The sequence below is a fragment of the Tiliqua scincoides genome, chromosome 2 (genome assembly GCF_035046505.1).
Source record: "Tiliqua scincoides isolate rTilSci1 chromosome 2, rTilSci1.hap2, whole genome shotgun sequence".
Classification (NCBI taxonomy): domain Eukaryota; kingdom Metazoa; phylum Chordata; class Lepidosauria; order Squamata; family Scincidae; genus Tiliqua; species Tiliqua scincoides.
This window is the reverse complement of record NC_089822.1, coordinates 43,264,387-43,290,803: the sequence shown is the minus strand read 5'-3', so window position 1 is coordinate 43,290,803 and position 26,417 is coordinate 43,264,387. Positions and strand designations below refer to the sequence as shown.

Sequence of the window (26,417 nt, the reverse complement as noted above, 5' to 3'; positions counted from 1 at the left end):
GTGAACTTTTTAAAGGGGGCAACTCGACTTGTCCATTAGAGTCACTAAAGGGTGACTCGGAGGCTTGGAACGTGCCCCTTTATGACACTTTTTCACAGGGGTAGGGCACTGACTTGGCGATTTGACTTGAGTCAAGCCGCACTGGGTTTTCCCATCCCTGCAATCAGTACCTTAGGAAATCTGTGTGACACAGAAAAGTGTCAATCTGGTGGAAGGGTGGAAAGTAGGCCTCTGCCCGCTGCCGTCTGGGGCCTGGCAGTGTCCGTTTTCTATGCTGTGGGAAAGGAGCTCATTAACGTGCTGAGAAAAGACTTTGTGATCTGGAATTGGGACTGGCTGTGCAGTGGCCTCACTAGCGGGGTGCAGGCTGCAGCAGGTGATGTACGGGGGAGGGGGTAGCACCACTATGCACCAAAATTTTTAAAATCACAATATTTTCTAATAATGCCATCTTTATTTTGATTACTATATTAATATATGGTAATTACTATGTTTATTATATTATTGGAGAATATTACCATGATCATTAAGAGTACCTTGGTACTCTTAACCATTCGATGCACAATTTCATGCAGAATACAATGAAACAGCATTGAAATGTCTCTATTCTGTCAAAGTTATAGCCAAAAACCCAGTGGGGGCGGGATGATGGTACATCACCATGCCCACTGCCAAAGGTGTTGCCCCACCCACTGCATGGGAGGAGGTCCATCATAGGGGTGACATGCTGGCCTCCCGTACCAGGTTATGCAAACCCTAGTGGCACCACTGTGGCCGTGCCAAGAACTGGCTGGCAAAGAGACTAGGGGTCCAATCCTATTCAATTTTCCAGTGCTGGTTCTGCTGGGCCAAAGGGGTATGCAGTGCTTCCTGAGTAGGGGGTGCAGTCACAGAGGCCTCCTCAAGGTATGGGAACATTTGTTTCCTTACCTTGGGGCTGCATTGCGACTGCACCAGTGCTGGAAAGTTGAATAGGATGGGGCCCTAGCGCTGCACAGTTTAAATTGCCTCAGGGACACCTTGATTGCTGATGGACTCTTCTTGTGCTTTCTATATGGGAGGAAGAGTGAGTTGCCAGCTAGCTGCACAACCTTCTCAAAGCTTCAGTTGGATTGCAGCTCCTATTTGCTAGCTAGGAGAAAGGTATAAAACAGTACTCCAAGCGAGAGGGGGTGTGACTGCCTCATCGTTCCCATCATGGATGCCAATTGAGCCTGACAGGAGGAAGACTTGTCCAGATTCTGTAAGAGATGCTGCACTGGAATCACAGAAGATCTGGCAAGTAGATAGGATGTGGTGTCTACAGCGGCCCTCTGCTGTGTTGAATCTGGAGAATAAAGGGTTAAGGCCTGGGCTTACAGCAGAGGGTGTGCTGCACAGCTGCAGGCAAATCTCTCTTTCCACCCATCCTCACTGCCCCACCCCCCACTCCACAGTGGCCAATCATGACTAAATCAGACAGTTCCTAAAAGCCTCTCTGCAGGGCCAGACCTTGGCCAGGCCATACAAGGGCCTTGGCCATATTAGGTCCTTCACGGGGAAGGGGGAAGGCATCCCCCAAGGTTGGCACCACCACAGAAAAGTCCCTGATTCCAGCAGATGAACCTCACAGGAGATGACAACCCTATATCTCAACAACAACACACTTTATATGCAGCAATCCCACTCTCTAAGGATGGGGAATTATTATCCCCATATTGCAGATGGGAGAGAGAGCACACACATTTACACACCAGGGGACCCTTTCCTGGTCTCCTCTTCTCCTGTATTCAGCCTGGTATCTTTAAAAAGGCAGCTCTCATTGGCTCTGGACTCCTCACCCAGCAAGCTTTCCCAATCCCCCTCTTACCCCTTATGTGGCTGAGTGGCCTGGTGGTGCTTCATGCCTTATCAGAACCTTTCCTTGAGAATGTTGAAAGGTAGATCTGGAGAGCCGCAGGCAGTTCTGCTTCTGGGTGCTCTGTTTTTCTTTTAGTTCCAATCCCACCCCTGCTACAGCACCTGCTCTACCTCACTTGTCACTTTCTTCTCCCTTCCCATGACTCCAGAAAGAGGCTTGTGAGGTGTATGAAGAGCCCTGCTGATCAGGCCAAAGGTCCATCTAGTCCAGCTTCCTGTATCTCAGAGTGGCCCACCAAATGCCAGAGGGAGCACACAAGATGATAGGCACAACCTGCATCCTGGTACCCTCCCCTGCCCCTGCCAAGCAGAGGCAGCCTGCCTCTAAAACCAAGAGCTTGCACATACCTACTGTGACTTGTAGTGACAGAAGTGACATCATCAAGCAGGAAAATATTTAACCATCCTAGGCTGCAATCCTACCCACACTTATCCAGGAGTAAGTCCCATTAACTATTGTTGCTAAAGGTAGCCTATACACAGTACAGGCTGTTTTAACACAGTAGCCTGTTAAAAGTACGGATGTGTAACATTTCCCCAAATGCAGTTACATACCATGGTAGCATAAAGTCTAACATATTAAAAATAAAATATTGAAATGAATGGGAATCCACCTGAAATTGGCTTGAGACCCACCTAGTGGGTCCCAACCCACAGTCTGAGTAACACTGAACTGAGGGTCACTGGAAACTACAGGTCTTATGCAAACCAATAGCACTGCTAACCTGAGGAGTATTAAGGCCTTAATTTCTGCCTCGCCCACAGGTGTACACATTTGGTCCCTGTTGCATATATGCAACATTGGGCAAAAATGGCTTAAGCATGAAGCCTGCTAAGCTTCTAATATCATCATCCAATCCTCCCACCCACCCATGCAATGCTTCACCATGGTAAGCTTACTTAAGAAAAGATAGTAACTCAAGAGTGGCTTTGACACAGCTGAGATTTCTATCCAACTCATTAATGGACTAACAGAATAGCTGAACTCAGGTGGGGAAGGGGGAGGGATAAGTTGGATACAGCTTGAAAATTCCAAACTTGGGAGACTCTGTATCTAAATATGAAATTTGCCACCACTACTAATCACCATCATTGTCACCACTAAATTCCTTATGGTGCAGCAATATAAATTGCATAATACTTTCTTTTTCTATATACTGCTAATTCAAGCTGAGAAAGGTGATTAGCTAAAAGCAGGTTTGTTAGCCTGATACCAAGTTGGATTGAAATCTCAGCCCAAAGGTACTGGTAGTGTCCTTTTTGGAAAAACTTTTTTTGTCTGCTGTAGCTGATTCGCAAGAAAAACTGCAGCTGTAAGATGTATTTCACAGCATCTGCTGTATAAGGTGCATGCAACTAAAACATCCATCATTGATTTAAACAAAAAATACAGAAAATGTTGGGCAGAGGAAAATGCATTAAAAATATAATTAAGCTCCCGAAAAGAACTTGTTAATAGGCAGAAGGGGCTCACTAGTCTATTCTAGTTGCTCATCACCTGAGATGACCCCTACTTTCAGCATTTTGCCTAAGGCCACCCTGATGAGAGCTGTAATGTCAGCATGGGGCCACAGGTAGACTCATTACCCTAATGTTGTTTCTATAGCAGAGCTCTAGCCTGCTAATCTACATCTTATGTGCAAAACCAAACCCCATGTGTTTTAACTTAGTGGAGCAAGACCATTAACCTCTCACTTAAAAAGAGTGACACACAATTATATTGATATAGTTAAGCTTAACCTAGCAATTAAACTTTAATGGCTGAGACACTGGGAACTTCCTGGGGATTAATGGCACATGAGTAGAATTCACCTTGGGTCAGCACTTCTTTTCAGAAAGGACCAAGAAGTCATTGCTACTGCTTTATTGTTGCTAGCCTTTTAGCCAAGATGATAACTTGGCCTTTTCAAGAGCATGGATGGAATCTTACCAGACATGTTAAACAGAAAAAGACACAACAGATTGATTGATACTAACAATCATTTTGAGGCTATGAAATGTTAAATCAGAATGAAGGATATTTGATCACAACCTACTAACCTAAAGCACATTCTTTCCAAAGAATCAAGGAGACAAAAGAAGAAGCAGTCACATCTTTTCTGCTCTTCTGGGCTCTTGACCAGCTGTAGACCATAGCTGGAGCTCTATTTGCAGGAGGAAATAGGAGAATTTATTATTTACTTAAAAGATTTACATCACATCTTCTCCATGTCGAAACAAATGCCCAAAGTGGCTTACAATTACCAGAAGGGGCTTGGGGCAAAAAATATGAGTGATGGCAGAAGAATCTCTCTCATTTTTAAAACTATGTGATGTATCTATGGGTTGCAAGTGACTCTACAACCTAGGCAGAAGCTCCATTGAGAACTTCATGTGTGCTTCCTGCAAGAAATAAAGGATAAGTGCTGGCCCTCTTGATAGACGTGGCCCCTGATGGGTGCCCAATCTGCATGACCTCTGATGCCACCTCTGCCACTCACTCTTTGCAGCACAGCCTGCACTAAAGCTATTCAGCACAGAGTAAGACATCATTCCAAACACAATCTGTTGCTCCACTGAATAGTATAAATTAAGAGTGGGACTGGAGCCACTTAGCAGTGTAGAATTGGCCTTATTACTTGCAGTCTGTTAATAGGCTTGCTATGGAGTCATTCATATAAGATTCAAGAAGCAGGTAAGGCTCTACTTCCTCAAGTAGCAGCCAGGTAAGGGAGAAGCATAATCCATATGAAAGGCTTTAGTCCAAGCCAAACAGATAGGTTAGAAACTAGGCTTCTTTGGTTGACTGCTAATGCCCCCTTTCTAGCCGCTGTTCCTTTTGAGTGTCTGCTGATTTCATTGAGAATGTTTAATAAAGCTGGTGTATGCATGTGATAGTCTTTTTTTTAAAAGACCAGCATAACTGTAAACCATCCAACACCATCTTCACTTGTCTGCTGTATTAAAGGACATAGCCTAGTCCAGCTCTTTGTAGAGGAAATGACTTGGGCACTATTAAACTTTAATAACCTGAATTTGTGGGACTGACTTCTCCTGCTCTCTCTTTCTGCAAGATTCAGAGCTATTCACATTTAATTTGCCTTTAGTAGTGTTATGGATAGAAGTGTTTGTTTATGGTGAATAAGTCTTACAGAGCACAATGGTCTTACTTCTGAGTAAAATAAATATGTTCTCAAACATCTTTAGTTATGGAGAGAAAAAGGAACAAAGCTATACTTCCATGTTTACTGCCAGAAAACCAGCCCATGAAGATGAATGTGAACCACTCACATGTCACCAGTTTTTTTGCTATTGAATTCAAGTAAGGCTTCTGTCTCCACTTACCTGGGATTAAACTCCATTGAATTCACTGGGAATTACTTCTGCATAGACATGAACAGGATTGTATTGCTAGGGTTGAGACTTAAAATTATTTTGACCCTCTGTGAGAGTGTTTGTCTACACTAAGCTGATGGTACCTTTCTTCTCTTCCAGGCCCAGGGCTCATCTAGTCCAGCTTCCTGTATCTCTCAGCGGCCCACCAGAAGCCTCAGGGAGCACACAAGATACCTGCATCTTGCTGCCACTTCCTTGCATCTGGCTTTTCTATTTACCCTCAGACACCCCCACCCAATGAAGACACCAAACTGCGGCTTGGGTTTAATTTGGGCCACTTAATTAAACACAAGTGACAAATTTTTAAAACATGAAACCTGAACACACCATCCCTCCCTCACAAGTCTAAGGTAGACCAAAAAACTGCCATCTATGGCCAGTTCAGATGACAGAAAAAAATTCTTACCCAACCCTCATGAGGAGCAACCAGCTAATCTCAGACTGTACATACCCATCATGTCTTGTAACCCATTATGGAGTTTTCCTCAGAAATCTGTCCAATTCCCTTTTAAAGACATCTAGGCCAGACACCATCTCCACATCCTGCAGCAATGGGTTCCACAGACTAATCACGCACTGGGTAAAGAAATATTTTCTTCTGTCTCTTATGACTCTCATGCCACTCAATTTTAGTATATGTCCTCTAGCTCTGGTGTTGTTCAAGAGAGAAAAGAGCATCCCTCCTTCCAGGTCACATGTTGCGTTATCTCTAGGATGAGATAACTCTAGAGGCTCCTGCTTGAAAGAAAACATGAACTCATTGTTAACAAGCAGAAATTAACACTGTGTCATTGATCAGCAATTGCACTGACAGCACTATTCTGAAATACATAAAGCACTAGCAATTTCTCCGTAGGTCATCTACTGTAGGTATAATATTTAGAACTGAGGCACACTTCCTGGAGTTCATAAGAAAACAGGCCAATGACAGACACTGAAGTATGTTCTGTCAGAGTCAACCAGTGTGCTTTCTTTGCCACAGTCACAAGCATGGTGATTTGGTAGGTTAGGTTATTCTTTTGGTACCCAAAAGGCATCTGACAGAGCTTTCCAGGGCACTGGAAGTACTTAATAGAACATTCAGTTAAGAGATTTTGGAGCATTTTTGTGTATGTGTTTTTTAGTGTTTTTTTGTGAGCAATTATAGGTAGCCCAAGAGCATAACAGATAAAGTGTAGTTATCTTTTTAACAGATCAGCTTCAGAAATGGTAGGCTACTGAATTTCAAGGGGACAGGAAATGTTACAACCCCTTCCACCAAGCGTTAGAGATTCGGATTAGCCATTATGCTACATATACTGCCCAATTTGTAAGTAGTGCAGTCACACTGGGTTATTACACAAAATATCCACAATCCAAGGTCAGGCAATGCTTTATTTTAGGGCCAACCAAAATTGTAAAAGTTCACTTTTTTTTTTGCGCTTGATTCTTTAGGTTAATTCTAAACACAGCAATGCCTTACCCTGGGCTGTGGATACTAAGCAGGTCCTCTGGATGAACTGAGGCCTATTGGCTAGTTACCAATTACTAGACAGCACTTCTTTGGAAACTATGCATCTTTCAAGATCCCATCTACACCTACAGCAGAATGAAGTAGCAAGAATAGCAGTCGAGTTGACTGGACCATTTTAGACTACAGGTAGGGACACCAGATTTAAATGCTTCATGCTCCCCCCCCCCCCATAAATACAACTTTCCTGCAAGAAAAAAAACTTGCAGAAAAAGGAATTTGAGTGTTAGTTCATTCCCTGTAGTGCTGGTTGGCAACCTTCAGTATTGAAAGACTATGTTATAAGCCTACAGCACCCGGTATTCCCAAGCGGTCTCCCATCCAAGTACTAACCAGGCCTGACCCTGCTTAGCTTCCAACATCGAATTGTAATGTCAGATCCTTTCTAAAGAGTATCTGTTGCTTAAACAAACAGCTGGGAGTGGTGCTGGGTGGAGCATCTCAACTAATCTGTGACAATTTTTTGCTCACTCTATCTTACAGTCCTCAGCTGCGCATGGGGCAGGGGAATCCACCATATTTCTCCATTAGAGGGAGCCAGAATCTACAACTACTCAGATGATAGAAAGCAACAAGCAGATTTCTATTCCTCATGTCTTTATAGTTCACAGGCACAATCATAAAGCTCATAAGTAATAATTGCTTTAGTAAGATTTATGAGCTCATAATTTCAGGACTGTAATTAAAATACATACTCTTCAGCTATACAAGAAAAAGGAAACATTTATGAAACATTTTTTGGAAGCCAGGCACAAATTTGATACAGATGCACATGATCTGAGTTATCAGTTTGATAAATTGATATCTACATTCGTCAACATGAAGACCTCAGATAATTATGAGACTTGGATAATCAAAATTCAGAAAACAGTATCTTAAAAGATGTCTGAAGCTTTGTTTAATCAAACTACAGAGATTTCCCCTCCACTATTACTTATATTATCCAACAGGATACACATAATTTATCTTATTTATTTATTTAAAGATTTTATATATCTGTATATCTATCCTGCCTTTTCCATGCCAAAGTAAATACCCAAAGTGGTTAACAAAGTTTATAAACAAGTACAGAATTTAGTAACAGGTAAAATAATCAAATAAGGCATTAAAAACATTAAATTTTCATATTACATAACGGAATGTAACAAAAACAGCATTTAAAAAAGAAAAGCACTAAAATTAAATCCAGGGAGGCATTCAAGTTAGCAGTAGTGTTAGAGGCATAGAGGGCAAATATCCATTCATCAGCCAAATACCAGACAAAGCAGGTATGTTTTGAGTCCTCGATGAGAGAGGGAGCAGTTCTCAATTCCCCTGGAAGGGAACTTCATAGTTGTGGCGCCACTATAGAGAAGGCTTGCCCCCCAAGCTGCCACCCTTCTCACTTCGGAAGAAGACAGCACTTGTAGAAAAGCCCCCTCAGAAGACCTAAGAGAGCGGGTTGAAATGTAGGGAAGGAGACTGTCTTTCAGGTAGCCTGAATCCAGATCATGGAGGGCCTTAAAGATTAGAACTAGCACTAGAGGACTTGGAAAGCAAATCCAGGATGACTAAGCAGTAGCCTTAGTTGGCCCTAGGGTGGGAAGCAAGGCAAGGAAGTCGAAACTGCTTTCTTCCAGGGAAGAGTTTCTTGAGAAGTAGCTCAGTGGGTGCTTGAGCAGCAATTTGTGGTAGTTCTTGGGGGAAGGGAACAGAAAGGAGAGGTCTGACACCTGTTCTGAGTACCACCTGGCACAGTGATTTTTACACAGTGGAAGGAGTGGGATAAATTGATGCAAAACCTTGATTGCAAGTTACTAAGCAGTCCATGAAAAGCAAAAGACAACATGTGGCCTTGTGATCCTGCTTTTTATAACAAAAGTTCCAAAAGGAAAACATGAAGGCTATTGTGGTATGAACTCCCTGCTAACCAAGAAAAGAGGCATGTTTTCAAGCAGTGCTCCTTTTATATTTAGCAAGGCAAGAGGAACTGTCCCTTTTCACCCCAGCAGTGTCTTTTCTACTAACTGTTGCTTGGGTTCTTCTGCATGTCTTTAGATTGAGAGCCTTTTTGGGATAGAGAGCCTTAGATTTACTATTTACTTTATTTACTATTTGCTTTATTGTAGGTTTACATTTAAGCTACCAAGGTCTGTACAGTACTCTTTTTCTCTCTTCTTTGGGACAAGACTTTCATTTTCTGAAGGAAGCTTTTTTGCCTTTATAACTTACTTGACTCTGCTCATTAACCATGTTGGCATCTTCTGACTTTTTGGGTTCCTGATCTGCAGTAAACATTCTAGATCAGGGGTGTCAAAGATCCGGCCCGCGGAGCCACTTCGGGCAGCCCCCCTGGGCTTTGGGAGAGTTCTGGGGCTGCCCTACCCCTGTTCACTCCAACCACGACTGAAGCTCTGCAGCCGGACAGAGTTCCGAGGGCCGGAGCAGCCACGTGTGGCATCCCCGGCCCTCAGTCCTCCCTCCTGCTGCTGCAATGGGTGACTGAGGGCTGGAGCAGCCATGCGCAGCATCCTCGATCCTCCCTCCGGGAGCAAGCAGGGCTCACCCACAGCTAGAGAGAGTTCTGATGGCTGGAGCAGCCACGTGCAGCGCCCTCAGTCCTTCCTCCTGCTGCGAGCAGGCCTTGCCCATGGCTGGAAGGGGCAACTGAGGGCTGGAGCAGCTGCGCACATTGTCCCCGGCCCTCGGTTCTCCCTCCTGTGCGAGTGAGCCTTGCCCGTGGCTGGAAGGGGCGACTGAGGGCTGGAGCAGCCGCATGCGGTGTCCTCGGTCCTCCCTACAGGCATAAGCAGGGCTTGCCTGCAGCTAGAGAGAATTCTGAGGGTTGCAGCACCCACACACAGTGTCCCTGGGACTTGCCCGTGGCTGGAAGGGGCAACTGAGGGTTGGAGTAGCCACGCACAGCACCCTCAGTCCTCCCTCCAGGCACAAGCAGAGCTCACCCGCAGCCTGAGAGAGTTCCGAAGGCTCGAGCACCCACGTGCAGCATCTTGGCCCTCAGTCCTCCCTCTAGCCGTGGCCAGAGGGGGTCTGGGAGCTGGAGCCACTGTGCATGGCATCCCCGGCCCTGGAACTCCCTCCGGCCGTGACTAGTGGCAGGTAGGTCGGGGCTTGGGGAGCGACCAGGAGACTTGGCTAGCTGGCAGGCAGGGGATGCTTGGTGGTAGAATGAGGTCTGTGGTGGGGGAGGTAGCAGAGCAAGGGGGAAGCCTCAGCTTTTAAAAAACAGGAAGTGGTGTCACAAGTGACATCACTTCCTGTGTTTAGGTCACTTCTGGGTGCCACATTTGGAGTTCAGCCCTCAGCAGATGCCATAAATCCAATGTGGCCCCCAGGATGAAATGAGTTTGACACCCCTGTTCTAGATGAACTATTATTGCCATTTTAAAGAACTTACAAATATGTTGGATAATTTTCAACCTCTTGACTTTAAATCTCTTGATTTTCTCTTTTCAACATCTTTTTGTTGAATCATTTTGAGATTTTTCTTTCAAAATTAAATGTAATAACAGTGATTACCCAACAGAGGAATTTGAAAAATTGTCAATCAATACATATTTCTTGTACGTAATCCTGAATGATACTCAGGACCTGAAACATCTAGGATTACCTTTTATGATCAAACACTTTAAGGCACATCTAGAAAAGCACATCTTTTCATTTCAACCTGAATTCCTGTTTCTCCCCCCCCCCCCCCACACACACACACAGTGAGGGTAGCTGAAGTAACCCGGCTGCAATATTTCCTCTCAGATTTTTCTCTGTAATGCCACCACCCTCAGAGGTTTTGGCATTGCACCAGTGAATCAAGGGAAAGGGAGAGGAGATGATGATAGTATTAGGTTACTTTGGTGTTTCCACCCATAGCAATCATATGATTTTTATTTTCTAAGTTTTCTAGTTTATTATACTCTATACCCCATTTATCATATTGTACTGTTTATCAAACAAAAACATTCACAAAAGTAGGCTACAGCGAAAGTCAAATACTGTCAATGGTTCTCTGTGCCAGAAGAGAACTACAATTTAAAAGGTGTAGAAGAAACACCAGCACACAGTCACTTGAAAAGAAACTCTGCTGGGCGACAGTTACTCTCCCTTTGCTAAATATGACAGGAGAACCAACAAAATGTTCTTTGCCCAGTTAACAAGATGAATATGCAGTCGTATACTAAGCAAAATCAAACTCCATGCTCTTCTATGTTCTTCCAAAAGATTTAACATCTGGGGCAAATCATATCCCTAACTCTCTCCACTCCACCAAAGTTTTGATATGCCCACTATGTGCGCTTGGTGCTAAATTAAGAACATTTATATACTGCTTTTCAACAAAAAAGTTCACAAAGTAGTTTATAGAGAAAATCAAACAGATGGTTCAATGAGCACAAATATAACTTCCCCATCTCAACATGGAAGCTCTAGCACTTGCATACCAATAACTACATATTATGAGCAAACTACATCCCTCTGAGCAAACTTTGTATATGTATTTTCCTATACAGCACTCTGATCTCTTCAAACAGCTGTCATGACCTTTTGTACACCTATTGTCACATTCTGCTCTATCCCTATTTGGATTACCTGGAACACTTACACCATCATCCCTTAGGGCCCTGAATCGGATACTCCCTAGCACACGTTGACCTCCCCCCCCCCCCAAGAAACAGTTTTAAAACTTCTCAGCAACTTTTTAAATATTAAGATCTAGCAGTCTAATTTCATTGTAGTTAAAGTAAAACCCATCTGTTTCATGCAGGCTTGGTCTATTGCTTGTGTCTCTTCTGCATCATTTTTAGACTGTGTGTCCTTTGGGCACAGGGAACCATTTATTTAGCTATGTAAACTGCTTTTTGTTGAACAGCATATTAATAATAATCCAAGATGTTCTCCTGCACCTAACAAATCTAAATTTTTCATCTGAGGTCACCATATCATGAACACACTGAGACCCACAGTTCAGCCTGCCTAAGCAGCCCTGTGAATGGAACAGACAGCTTTTCTGAAAATGTGTTAATCAAGGACCTCAAGATCATGTTACCCACAAGGACTAAATAATCACCTTTCCCAATACACCATCATGCCTGCTGAACTGTCCCCTGTGTTATCTGCATGGCATGAATGTCTCCATCTTTTCATAAGGCAAGCAAGTTGCAATGTGGTCATCATGCCTGTCATAATGCATCTCTATAAGTATTTAATACCCCCCCCCCAATTCCTGTAGGCATATCCTCTGTATGAGAAGAAACTGATTCATCACCCAAGTAACATGATCACTTCCATCTTGTCCACATTAAGACCTTTCTTCTCCCTTAGTTGCAGAAGACAAGCTGTCAACATAAGAGCAAGATGCCTGCACCATGACCTGGCAGGTCTCATCAATACACTTTACCAGGTCAACTACCTTAGCCGAAAGGAAACTAATTAGCCACAAGCTAAGAGCTCATTGCCTCAAGCACACACCCAGGAGTTCTGCCTAGTAAGCAGATACTCACATGTGACAGTTGGTGCACCAGAATTGAGTCCACACCTTTGCTGGCTTTCTAGTTTTATAAACTGGCTTTGACTTTAAAGTTTTTTTTAAAAAAGTTCTGTGACATTCCTCCACAGGAGGAATGAAACAGTAGGAAGAAACAAGACAGATACCAAATGAGAACATCTGTTTAAGCCATTTCTGCCCAATGTTGCATATACACAACAAGGATCAAATGTGTACACCTGTGGACTGGGAAAAAGTGAGTTAAGGGTCCTTCCTCTTCCTCCTATTTTGATTTAAAGGGGAAGAAACATGTTTAAATGGTTTAAGAAAACTTAGCCTGCTAAGGAACAATAAATGTTTCAATAAATAGGAGCAGGAAGCAAATCTGAATTCTGATTCGGAAAGCCTTACTAGACATCAGACTTCCTTATCACAAGCATTTTGCTAGATGCAAAACAAAGGTGCAAGAACTGAACTTACATTCTTGGCACCAGAAACTGTATTTCTTCACCAACTATAGGATTTTCCAGTCCCCTCACAATAACAATCATGGTTTGAATTTCATTGCATTTAATAAGCTTATATAATACTCCTATTACTCAGTTGTTACTGGAATAAGTGGGAAGGGTTTTCCGGAAGTAAAGATTTACATGCTTATATTTCCAACTAAGGCCAACTTGGCTTCTATTCAATGCCTGGGAACTGACAAGTCATACACCGAGCTGTGCCAGTGTCCCCACAGATTTTAATTTTAACAGAGAATTACAGCCCAATCCTATGTATGCCTGCTCAGAAGTCCCAGTATAGTCAATGGGACTACTCCCACATAAGTGTGGACAGGATGACAGTCTGAAACACTATTGAAATCTACACACAAATAAAAGCTTAAAAGTGGGCTGATTTTAATTGGCTGAATATAAGCAGAGGGCCCCCAATCCAGTGCATCCTTTTGATGTTGTTCAGCCATTAAATAGAGTTCAACTCTTTGAGACCCCATGAACCACAGCATGCTAGGCCCCATCTACCACTAACTTCCGGAGTTTGTCCAAATTCATATTCATTGCCTGCATGACACCAACCATTTCATTCCCTGCCTTCTCCTTTTGCCACGCATCCTTATCAGTTGCAATTAATTAAAAACCACCTACAAGTACACAGAACTATAACTTGAGAAACAAAAGTAAAAAAAAACACAAAAACTATTACAAAAGTGGATGTAGAGCACCTTTAAATTTAAGCTGATTTTCAGTATATGCTATGTACAGTATAAACTGCAGTCCACAAACTGCTTATGCTGAAATACATTTGGGACATCTTTCAGGAGCTACCAGACTCCTCCTCCTCTTTCTTGCAACCACAGACCAACACGGAAATTGCTACTGCAAAATATGCTATCCTACTCTGGTCTACTCTGGGCTGCTCCGGTTACAATCGCACCCCCCTTTCCGTTTGCAGACAGCCCAGTTAGAAACCAGTTACTTGGGAAGGTAAGCACAGTTTAATACCTAAACAAGACATACTGTGCTCCATGAGGCTCCCTGTCACAGGTAAGAGTGACAGAACTGTAAGCCTGAAGTGGGGTCAGTAGCCAGGAGTCCAATGTGGAAGAGATAACATCAGATAGTGAACCAGATGAAGGCTGCAATCCTATCCACATTTACCTACAAGTAAACACCATTGACTATACTGGGACTTCTGAGTAGACATATGCCTGCAAAGAATTGGGCTCTAAGGCTGCAATTCTATCCCCACATACTTGGGAGTAAACCCCAACTATTGCAGGGCTTACTTCTGAGTAGACATGCATAGTATTCAGCTCGAAGGTTACAATCCTATCCTCACTTACCTGGGAGTAACCCCACTGGCTATAGTAGAACTTACTTCTGAGTAGACAAGCATAATTTTGGACTCTATAGCTGCAATCCTTTCCTCAATTACCTGGGAGTAAACCCTATCCACTATAGTGGGGCTTACTTCTGAGTAGAGGTGCATAGGCAAACCTTCCCCGCTTACCTGGGAGTAAGCCCCACTGACAATAGTGGCACTTACTCCCGAGTAGACACGCATAGGCAAACCTTCCGCGCTTACCTGGGAGTAAGCCCCACTGACAATACTGGCACTTAATCCCGAGTAGACACGCATAGGCAAACCTTCCCCGCTTACCTGGGAGTAAGCCCTATTGACTACAGCAGCGCTTACTCCCGAGGAGACACGCACAGGCACGGGCTCCGAGACTGCACTCCTTCCCTGGGAGGAAGCCCACCGACGAGCGCGGGGCTTCCTTCGGAGCAGACGCGGAGAGCGAGAGCCCCGCCCGGAGCCTGTACGGCTCCCCGGCACACACGCAGCGCGCGCCCTTCCTTGCCAGCCAGCCAGCCAGCCGGCCTGCGTCCTGCTCGCCGCCGCTGACTCCTCCCCCCTTCCCGCGCTGCCTGTCCCAGGGCTGACATCCGCCCGGGGTTTCCAGCGGACGCGGGGAGGCGAGGAAGAGGCTGGACCGAGCGGCGGCGGCCGGCTGGATTTAAAGCAGCAGCAGCAGCGGCGGCGCCCGCCCGCCCGCCCGCCCGCTTAACCCTTCCGCGCCCGCGCCCCCCTCGTGAGGGCTGCCCCTCCTCTCCCCTCCCCGGCTGGGCGAGTGGGAGGCTCCAGGGAGAGCCAGGCAGGCCCGGAGCAGCCGCAGCCCTAGGACGAGACCTCGGCGGCGGCCTCCCCTCGACGGGCCCAGCCGGCCAGGCCGCGAGCTGAGGTAGGAGCGGCCCGCCATGGGGGGGGGGAGGCGGCGGCGGTTCGGGGGCAGCGCTGCCTGCGCGGTCGGAGGCGCCGCGGCCGCCACCGGCCGGCCCTGGTCTGTGGTGCGTCGCCTGCCCGCCCGCTGCAGGCCGCGGCGGAGTGCTGCGCAGGCCGAGCCGCCGCGCGGGAAGCGGCGCTGCTGCGGATCTTTGTTCGGCCTGGGGGTAAAGTCCGCCTCCCCGCACCCCCAGGCCTGCCGGCCGGCCGCTCACTCGCTCCCCGTGCGGGGCGTTGGAGGCCGGGCGACGAGCGGGCCGCCTCTCGGCTCCTTTGTTTACCAGGTAGCCGCCGGCGAGGCTTTCGCAAGCGGCCTGCAAGGAGGGAGCGGGCAGCGAGAGGCGCCCGGCCGCGAGGAGCCTGCAGAGGCGCCACCACGCTCTGGGGGGAGCGTGGAGGGCCGTTTGTTTGGGCACCCACTAAAGGCACGAGGCCCGCTCCTCATTGGCTGGCGGGCGGCGATCAGACGCTCGGTGCGGGCCTCCCCGCTGCTCCGTCGGCGGCCCCGCCTTTCCCGGGCCCGAAAGAACGAGGCGCCCGCACCCTGTTCCCCGCCGGCCTCAGACCTCGGCCCAGCCCTGTCTACTCAGAAGCAAGCCCCGCTGCAGTCAGTGGGACTTACTCCCAGGAAAGTGAGGCTAGGATGGTGGCCTGAATGCCCCATGCTATGCATGTCTACTCAGAAGTAAGCCCCGCTGCAGTCAGTGGGAAAGTGTGGCTAGGATAGTGGCCCGACAGCCCCATGCTAGGCATGTCTACTCAGAAATAAGTCCCATTATGATCGGTGTGGCTTACTCCCAGGAAAATGTGGATAGGATTCTGACCTGAGAGCCTCATGCTGTGCATGTCTACTCAGAAGTAAGTCCCATTATGGTCAGTGGGGCTTACACCCAGAAACATGTGAACAGGATTGCAGCCCAAGAGCCCAATGCTGTGTATAATCCTATGTATTATAGTCAGTGGGATTCACTCCCTGGAATGTGTGGATAGGATTGAAGCCTGATGCATGTGGGTGATGGATCTTTGGCTCTAAGTGTTGCTTCATGCTGTGCTCCCAAATAGGTTAGGGTAGTATTTGGGACATGAGCCAATTTCAGGGGGTCTCCATTCATTTCAGTATTTTATTTTTAATCTATTAGACTTGATGCTGTCATGGTATGTGACTGCATTTGGGGAAATGTTACACATCCATACTTTTAACAGGCTACTGTATATGCTTTTAACAACAATAGTCAATGGGACTTACTGCTGGGTAAGTGTGGGCAGGATTGCAGCCTAGGATTGTTAAAAATTTTCCTGCTTGATGATGTCATTTCCAGTCATTACATCAGTTCTGGTGGTCCTGACAGATTCTCCTTGTAGAAAGTGGGTCTCAGTGCTAAAAGTTTGAGAACCACTGGGTTAAGGAGTGGTAAAGGAGGCTTGTGGCTTGACAAGCAGCTGCAGTTGCTCCTGGATGTGGCAGGACTAAAATGAGCAGATAGCTTTTCATGCAGCACTTTTAACCCATTTCTGCCCAGCCCAGGGGTGTACATATTTTCATTCCTGTTGCATATATGAAGCGTTGGGTAGAAATGACTTCAAAGGGCAACTACAGAAGTCATTGGTTAGGCCTTGACTAGATCAGTGTTTCAAAGTTTGTCCTCTGTCATTTCACTCACTTCACATGGTCCACCCTTCTGAAGTACCACCCAAAGTAGCTGGCGGTGACATTATTACCAATTACTTCTAGATAATTCTAGGTAACTTCTAGACAAGGTGCTATGCGACAAACATTAATGTGGAATCTTTTTAACCCTATTGGCCAGTTGGCTCAGGGAGGTCAATTCTCTTTGCTTGACCCCCCTTCTTCCAGCTGACACCTCCACATTCCATGGCTCCTAGAGGATGCTGAGCATGCTCAGTCGACAGCAGGCTCTTTTTAATTTTTTTTTTTTAGTTTACAAATTTGTTTCTTTTCACATACTTGGGGAATTTGCCAAATATGTTTAAGCCACTATCTTAGCTGTGAGTGGCCTCATTTAAGTTGCAAATTATTGACATTCAACTGCTGAGTTTTCTGTTGGTGTATAGATACTGCTACTATAAACCACAAATGCTCGCTTACTTATTTTATTTGTATACAGGACTATTATTTTTTTTTAAGTAATGCATCATGCTGCTCTTCTGCTTTTGCTTTCTCTTGGCACTGCCACCATTGCTTTTGCCAACTGGATCACTTTTGCAATGCTATGTAAGGCTTCAGATAAGGTTTCCCATGTATGAAGCTAGATTGTTTATGAGATCAGCATACTGATCTACCTTACAGCATTGTAAGAATCACTGAAATGGCGCACATGCAATTCCTTGAGTATTAAGAAATACTGTGTGTGCTACTTACTATCATATGTATATGTCAGAGTAAGATTTTTGAACATATACAACGAGTTTATTTTCATGTTTAAAAAGATTGTTTAGCGATGTGAACATTTCAATTCTTCTTATTTGTCTTTTTTAAAGGTAACGGGTAAAAAAACATTAACAGCTGAAAGCAGTACAACAATTTGTATGTGAAATACCTGAAGTGTGGGAAAGAAGACTCTAAAGTGGACATTTTTATATCCAGCTTGCAAACTGGAAGAACTTTTATTTATATTTTTATCTTGGTGATTATTTACAATGAATGGGCACAGTGATGAAGAAAGTACAAGGAACAGTAGTGGAGAATCAAGGTAAGAACTTCCATTTGAAGACTTTGTTTTAGGTATTTAACATTTTTCTTAGATTTTTGTTAGACAAATCTTTTTTTTTAGCTGCAGTTCTAAGCCACTCATAGCCCAATCTTAACCTCCGCTGGAACAGCCAGGCTGCATGGTCTATGCTGTATCCAGTGCACATTAGGAGAAGGCTAGAGGTCTTCTAGGGCTAAGGGAATATTTGCCCTGTGTAAAACTCTAGCCTGCCTAATGGGGCATCCGTTCCACCCTGCTTCTGCGCTGCTCGGTGGAGTACTTGCCTCCACCAACAATCTGGCTGCATCACCAGCTAGCCAGTGCAGGCCTTTCCACAAGTGCTGTTTGCTCTAGAGTAGTTGCAAATATGTTTTACAGAACGTTGGCGACACTCTAAGCTGGCACAACAGCCCTGTGCAGGCAGAAGAGGAGATTAGAATTGCACTGTCACAGAAGTCACTTGAACTCAGTAGAACTTCAGGATTGTTCTGTAACTGGCTTATTTTGAGACTTCAGGTCAAAACACACTGCAGACACTGCATAGCAAATATGCCTTATTATTTTCTTTGGCCTTCTCCCTTTAATTTATTTTTCTTTTGTTTTTCCTTGCTTTTATTCATTCATTGCTTTTATTTTTACTCTGCTATTCTATCTCTGTGTGTTTTTCTTATTGTATTTTATGCAGTTTTGTTGATTTAAAAAATTGGTTGTTAGCAGCCTTGTTTGACTTATATGTAAAGAGAACAGTGGGATAAAAATGTTTTAAAGTAAAATAAGTAAATGGGTAGTAAATGGGAAGGACCTGGGTCCCCATTCTAGTATATCCATTTTGGGGCATGTTTCGAATAGTAATGGCTGCAGCTAATTAAAACTCGCATGTGCATGTCTTTGCAACATCAGTATACTTGTGCTTCAGGTGGACCATTTGATGCAGCTTGTTGCATTCACCTGAAGAGCTGAATAGCGCTCAAATACATTCTGTGATTGTGCTTTAGGCAAAAGATGGTTGCTTCAAGGAAAATTGCGGAAGTCAAAAGTAGCGCTGGGTCTTACAAGCTTCATGCCAGAACTGTGTCTAGCCAAGTAACTAACAGCCGAATCCTATCCAACTTTCCAACACTGGTGCAATTGCAATGCAGCCCTGGGGTAAGGGAAAAAAATGTTTCCATACCTTAAGGAGGCCTCTGTGACTGCTTCCCCAACACAGGAAGCAGTGCATACCCCATAGACATAGCAGCACTAGCATGCACTGCATCCTGTGGTGGGGAGGCAGTCACCAAGGCCTCCTCAAGATATGGGAACATTTATTCCCTTACTTTGGGGCTGCATTGTGACTGCACCGGTGCTGAAAAGTTGGATAGGATTGGATCCTAACTGCGAGGCAGGGTTCCCCTGTTCAGTAAAGTCTGTCTTTTAGCAACCTCCAGTTCATGCTCAGAAATTGTAATGCAGGGAGGTGAGTCCACATGAGAATGGATGATGGCCGGATCCCAAAGGATCTCCTCTATGGAGAACTCGTGCGAGGAAAGCGCCCTACAGGTAGACCACAGCTGCGATACAAGGACATCTGCAAGAGGGATCTGAAGGCCTTAGGGATGGACCTCAACAAGTGGGAAACCCTGGCCTCTGAGCGACCCGCTTGGAGGCAGGCTGTGCAGCATGGCCTTTCCCAGTTTGAAGAGACACTTTGCCAACAGTCTGAGGCTAAGAGGCAAAGAAGGAAGGCCCATAGCTAGGGAGACAGACCAGGGACAGACTGCACTTGCTCCCGGTGTGGAAGGGATTGTCACTCCCGGATTGGCCTTTTCAGCCACACTAGACGCTGTGCCAGAACCACCTTTCAGAGCGCGATACCATAGTCTTTCGAGACTGAAGGTTGCCAATACCCCCCTGGTCTTTTAGCACCACTTAAGGGTTCCCATTTGTGCTTTAACATTATTTTATTTTTAAATACAAAGCATGTATGTGAGATATGTAATCTATATTATACTACATGACATTACTGGATCACACAAGAAGTCAATTTAGTCCAGTACACTGTTTCCACAGTGGCCAACTAGATTCTTCTGTGAAGTACACCAGCAGTGCATGAAGGGAATAGCATTCACCTGCTGTCCTTTCTCCCCTTCCCCACCCAGGTATCTAGTGATGTGCTTTTTCTGAACCTTAATGTTTTACAGGTAGGGCCTCGTTATCTGTGGGGGATCCATTCTCAGGTACTCTGTGGATACCAAAAACCACGGATAAGCAAATCCTGAGGTTTTGCCCCCTTAAAACCTCAAAAGCTATGTTCTCTTTGTCTCTGGAGAGTTTTCTGTAGCCCACCAGAAGCAGTGTGTGTCCACCAGCAGCCTCTGCAGGCTTCAGAATGGCCGTTTCAGGCCAAAAAACATCACTTCTGGTTCCCCAGGCCTCAGAATACCTTAAAAGACATAAAAATGTCACTTCCTGTTTCCTGAGGTGACCATTCTGGAGGCTGCAGGTGGACACGTGCAGCCTCTACCAGCTTCAGAATGACCTCCAGAAGTGAGCTCTGGTTGCCATTGGAGGGTTCAGATGTACCAAGTCTGGCTTAATACAGATCCGGGGGTTCCGCGTTGAGCCAGAAGGAAAATTTTCAGATACCGAGGCCCCACCTGTACTTGGCTATCATGTCCAGTAACTGCTGGAAAACCTGTTGTCTATGAATGTGTCTAATCTCCTTTTAAAGCCATCTTTACTATCTCCATACCCTGTGGCAGTAACATTTATATTTTCTTTTGTCCTGAGTTTATCAATCTCTTTGGCTGTAATTAAGTTGTATGCAACAGCCTCCTTTTGTGGGCACTACTTGTAGACATCTTGCTGGCAGTAGTTATGTGTTTATTCCTGTATTTAGGAATAAACAGTTGCATCTATATTTTGTATTTAGAAATTTTGCAGTCCAAAAAACAATTCAATGTACCCATATTCTTGGTTATAGCATGCAAAATCAAAGGCAGTTGTCACTTAATCCTTAGCTATTCAAGCATGGAGAACCCTGTCTTGGTAACTGTTGTTTTGGTTTGTGGCCAGGGGAACCCCCTTCACTGTTACTTAGTAAAACAACCTACAGCTCACACTGTGATTTGGTAGGTAGTGGTACTATCTGTTCTGCATCTAGTGAAATATGGGCTTCTCTTCAGCCCTGTTTTTCTTCTACTGGCTGCAAGTGACTAAAGTTATACGATGTGTCAGTGGGTTCATCTTCTGTCAATCCCAACAATTTATTGCAGAACTATTATTTATCATTAAGTTGCCTTAAGTGGATTCTTCTGAGAGGTTTTGACTTACTGCAGAATAGACAGATGGAGTTTTTGTACCCAGGTACCCAGCACAGGGTACATATAAAGGCCAGTTAGAGTTTTATTTTACTCATACTATTTTTTTTTTAGCAAAAGCAATGCACAATAAAAATCAAAATATAAAGACTTACAGCCCAGTCCGGAGCTGCCTGGAGTGCCCAGGCTTGGCGGCACCGAAAAGGGCTGCTGCCAAATCCTGCACCTACTGCAGGAGGCTCCTCGGGAGAAGGGGACATTCATCCCATTACCCCAAGTAAGATAAGCAGCCCCGCAGTGGGGCTACTCACTTTACCGCTGACCAAAAGGTCGGCGGTAAGGAAAAGGCACTCATGTAGGGCGCACAGCCCTTCCCGAGCACCCTGGATCCTGCGGAGCTCAGCTCCGCGGATCCTCCTCCTACCCCCCCGCCCCAGCACACCTCCTCCCCACCCCCACCGGCCTCCCACCTCCCCGGAATGCCTCCTCCATGCCCCCGTCCATACCCCCTCCTCCCGTTCTGCTGCTCTGTGGTCCGGGAGACCGCTGAGCTGCGGAACCTGGGCGACCACCCCACGCTAGCCCAGCACTGGCCGGCGCTGGGCTAGCACCAGTGGGAGCCCTGCGGTGAGCCCTGCGAACGTGCCTTATAGCACTTTTGTGACTGGCTCCGTGCCACCAACCACAGGATTGGTCTCTTATTTATTTACTATTTCATTGAATACCCTTTCACCCTACCTTTCCCCCACTGCTGAGGGTGCCCAAGGTGGCTTACATAAAAGCATACATAAAACATTGCTAAACAATATTAAATCAATGCAGCAATAAAACAGCAGAAAGCAAGCAAGCAACAGCACAAAGCCATAAAAGTACCAGTGGCAGATAAATATTGAACTTAAGAGCAAAGAATAAATACAGCAATAAATAAAATAAGACAGCCATCAAAGATGGCAATAGAAGCAAACATAAAACATTAAAAAGCCAAGCACAGTGCAAAACATGCCCACTACAACCCTACATCAGTGCTGATCTTAACAGAAAGTGTTTTTAACCCCTGCTGGCATGCTTCAAGGGAGGTGGCAGTTCATAACTCGTAAGGGAGGGGATGTCACAGCTGAGAATACCCTACTCCTAGCTGCCACCCCCTTACTTCTCTTGGGGGTGGCATCCAGTGCCCCCTTTGATCTCGGGGCCAGCAGGCCAGAACGTATGGGAGAATGCTGTCCCTCAGGTACGTGGTCCTAAACTATAAAGGGCTTTAAAGGTTAAAACAAGCACCTTGACTTGGACTCGGTAAGAGACTGGCAGCCAGTGTAGGCTCTGAAGTAGTCATCAGCAGAATTGAACTGCTGAGGCCTAGTAACCACACAGGTCTGTAATCAACTCTATGTATTAGGTTTTGTATACAGTATTCAATACAAAATACAGTATTCAAAATTGGGGTTTTTTTTGTTCTAGTGTATTTGGATGAATAATTCATAAAATGTAGTAAATTTGCCATAGAAATAAATTCAGAACTGATCCCCAGTAGTTGAAAACATCAATATTAGTGCTCAAATTCCATGTTTATTAAGTAGATTAATCAAAAATAAGATGAAGTGTCTGAGTTTATTATCATGACTTTTTTACAACGAAGTTCTGTTTCTGTGAATGATCAAGTCTGCTTTTTCTGAACTGCTTTTCTAGCATAAATGAGAAAGGTATGAACTTTGGGTTAGGATGGATGGAAATGTAGCAGTGTATGTTTGCAAAATCTGTGGCCTTTCAGTTGGGATAGAACTCTCACAAAGTCTTCCCCGTGCCCATTTCCTGTAGGAACTTCATAGAAGAAGACTTCTTTAAGACAGCGAAGGTTACCTTCCCAGGCTGTCTTTGAGATGTTGGCTGTTACAGCAATCCTCTCCTTCTCACATTTCTTTGCATTCCAAGAAAAATCTGTATTGAATGTTCAAAGAATAGGCTGTAGTCGAGTAGGGCTGAAGGAAAGTTGAAAAGGACATAGACTGACCTGGTTAGACAAGTGATTGAAGGAATAAGGTACTAGGGATACATGGGGAGGAGAGGGCATAGAAAAGCAAAATGGAAGTAGATGATGTAAGAAGCAGGGACTAAGGTAAAACAAAGGATCTGGGTCAGATACATGTCAGTACAAGGTTGAAGATCACTGCAATAGAAGATGGAACAGGGAATTGCCAAAAGTCTGCTTCTTATTACCTTAATAGTCCTCTCAGAGTGGATTTAAATGCATAATTCCTCCAGCATTAAGTTACTTCTGTGGTCCTCTTGTAGTTAGTTTATACAAAGGTTCCCAGTAACTGATTCAGCTAATGAGTTTTGAATATGCTAGGTTTTTGCAGCTTGTCTGATGAGTATTGGTTGTGGAGGTGTCATCCGTTAAACATCTTGCAAAGGGGATGAAGCTTGATATTGCGCAAGAACAGTGTCACAGCAGTCAGAGAGTGGAATGATGTGATGGAGAAAACATTTGGATACAGAAACTATAAAATAGAAAGCATTGATCCCAATATATTGAAAGAACAAACTAATGTAGGGTGCAGTCCTAACCAACTTTCCAACACTATGTAGCTGTACCAGTATGGTGTGCACTGCATCCTGCATTGGGGAGGCAGTCAAGGAGGCCTCCTCAAGGTAAGGGCATGTTTGTTATCTTACCTTGGGGCTACATTGCAGCTAGGTCAGTGCTGGAAAGTTGGTTATGATTGCTCCCATAGTTCCATACTATGTAACCTATTTCACTCTTATTCTCCAGTCACATAGAGTTCTTCCCAAAGCAACGATCAATAAAACGTCCAAATTAAGGAGATTTAATTTGGTTAACATCGCTGTTACTGTTAAATTTAGTTAACATCGCTTTCTAAAATTTCCTACCTACCCTTGGTAATTAACAATCAGATCTGGCTACCAGCTTAATTTTCGTTTGACTGATCCCAACTTGAAGCACATCTTATTTGAATAATGAACTGAGCTTTCCTTTTGCATGATTTTGTAATTGTATTGCACCACACCCTGTTTTGTAAAAGAATACAAAACATCCTTTTAAAAATATCCATTAGTGTTGCAACACTTCATGGAATAAGAATGTTTTATATTTTAAACCTAATGTGTGCTTTGGGGGTGGTGGGGTGGGGAAGCAGGGTAGGAATAGTTATAGATTTAAGGATCTCAATTTATTGAAAAATGAAAGATTACACAGACCTGTGAAACTGAGGGTCAGAAAACCTTTTTTTTCAAAAATTATGCTGGGTTTTTTTTTATTAATTTGAGGTACTGATTCAAAAATGACATCAGTTTTGCCTTATCATATCTAATTTCGGAGATATGGCTTGGCCTTGTTAGTGAGTGGCTCAAGCAGCTTCCTCATGAGGAAGCAATGACATAGGCTTCCTCCCGAGGCTAAAATAGATAGCCTTCCTAATGAGGCTATCTCTGAAACTAGACATGATAGGTCAAAACTGATGCCATTGTCGGAAAAAGCACCCCAAATATATCCAGGAATAGGTCTAACTTTTGACAGCAAAATGTGTGTTGGCCTGTGTTATCAAATAATTCTGTTAAGGGTCTGAATTGTTTTAATAGCCTACAGAAACTTAGTTTTTTCAACATTGTAAGAAAATTCTAAGCAAAGCAATATGCCCTATCTTATTTTTTACCCTTTGTTTTTGAGGTGATATGTTTGGTATAAAAGCAAATAACAAAATTATTGTAGTAATGCTTAGTAAAACATGAGAAAGTTGGGAGATATACAATTATAGAGCAGTTTGGGTAATTTCTTAGGAAAAATCTGGTTGAAAACATGGGCCCACAAATTTGTGGCTTGGTTTACTAGCTAGCCACTATTTTTGTCACTACTGGTTCCTCCCTTTCGTCAAGAGCCTGAGGACTGACAGGGTCTTATTTTACCTCATGGAAATGTTCTGTTTTATCTTAAACCATAGTTTGTGAACTAGCTAGGTAGGACAAAACACTGGAATTTGATGGTCTCTTTTGTTGAGTCCTAGTATATGTGCATGCATGTTGACCCTTCTGTGCTTATCCTTGTCATACCATGGTCAGGGACAAGGTCCTTTTGAAATCTCGTTGGTAAGCCAAGCCAAAATTTTCATTTCTTAAATTAGTATTTTTTTTTCTTTTTAAGAAGTGGACAGATCAGTTTTCTTTTTTTAATTCAGCCAACTAGAATGCCATTGTTGCAACTCACTGTTGGTTTCATAGCTACAACAAAATGTAACTTGTTCTCAAGGCTGACTTGTCCATGGAGTGACATGAAACCATTGCATGGAGTGGCAAAGTTGAAGGGGCAATGAACTGACGAGCCCCCTAGCCCATCTATCTGCCTTTTTCTCCAACCTGCTGCACCTGTTGGCTCTCTAATTCTCATCTGGTTTGTTGAGAGAGAATCGGAAGAAGATCGCAGAGGCAGCAGCCCCCTTCTTCATCCAGTGCTGCTGGAGGGGGAATGAGGAAGATGGGGGGGGGGAGTTGTTACGTGCTACAAATTCCCATGTAGGTAGTAACAGGTGATTTGGAGGCTATTCCCCTCCCTTTCTTTATCTGGAGTTGAGAGTGCATTCTCCTGCATCCCTCTCCTGTTTAGAATGAACAGCAGTGGAACATGCTGGGAAATGTGTTGTTGTTTTTTCCAGAACAGGAGTGGCTCAGTGTACAAGGGATGCCTCAGACACCGGATACGAGAAGAGAAGTCAAGGTGCCCTCTCCCTGTTGATAAGGGGTGCGCTCACCTGCCTCCTCTCTTTTATTAACTGGTGAGCTGTGCTTCGGGGGCAGTGAAATTGGAGGAGAATTCAGGTGATAGGAAGCCATGGACCACACTTGCTTGGTCTGCTGGCTGTCTGTGCTTTGAGAATTGTAAATTGAGGGAATTCTGTATAGTTCACGTTAGTACTGGTAGTAGTTGGATCAATTATAGAAGCATTCACATATAGCATTGTGTTCAAAACTTTTGTTAGCAGAAGAATTTTTCACTCTTGCGTCTGAAAAAGTTTGCTTTTACAGAACATGAGAGTAAGAATTGCCTGCGGTTCAAGAGACTGTTCTCTGTGTTTCTATGTGAGCTACCCTGTGTGAGCCTCCAGATAACATGATTTCTGAGAAGATGCTGTGGGCAAATGCCTCTGAAGGCAGGTAGTTTTGCATTGGGAGTAATTCAGTGGTTTAATCACACTGGAAGTACAGTAGAATTACCTGCTGGTAGCAGTCTAATTTGTAAGGAGGGCAAGCTCAGTGCAGTGAATCATGCATAAACACAGCAGCCAGCCTTTTCTATTGATGAGTGCTCTGGGCTTATAGAAGCCTTTAATTTCATGTAAGTATTTTTTGTG

General features: G+C 44.5%; 1 protein-coding gene and 1 long non-coding RNA gene across 3 annotated transcripts in view; one reads left to right on the top strand and one right to left on the bottom strand.

The window, feature by feature from the left end:
- Positions 1 to 3,945: 3,945 nt before the first annotated feature.
- Positions 3,946 to 14,671, bottom strand: LOC136641775 (uncharacterized). The gene is made up of 3 exons (XR_010793918.1): positions 14,424 to 14,671; positions 5,726 to 6,009; positions 3,946 to 4,043 (listed from the first exon to the last, which is right to left on the bottom strand). It is a non-coding gene; the product is annotated as an uncharacterized lncRNA (long non-coding RNA).
- A 156-nt stretch (positions 14,672 to 14,827) lies between these two features.
- Positions 14,828 to 26,417, top strand: part of CHD1 (chromodomain helicase DNA binding protein 1) — a 60,947-nt gene continuing 49,357 nt past the window's right edge. For both annotated transcript variants that reach the window (XM_066613540.1, XM_066613539.1), the window contains exons 1-2: positions 14,828 to 15,006; positions 17,547 to 17,758. In XM_066613540.1, coding sequence (XP_066469637.1) covers positions 17,706 to 17,758 — 53 coding nt within the window. In that variant the 5' untranslated portion in view covers positions 14,828 to 15,006; positions 17,547 to 17,705. The remainder of the gene's footprint in view (positions 15,007 to 17,546; positions 17,759 to 26,417) is intronic.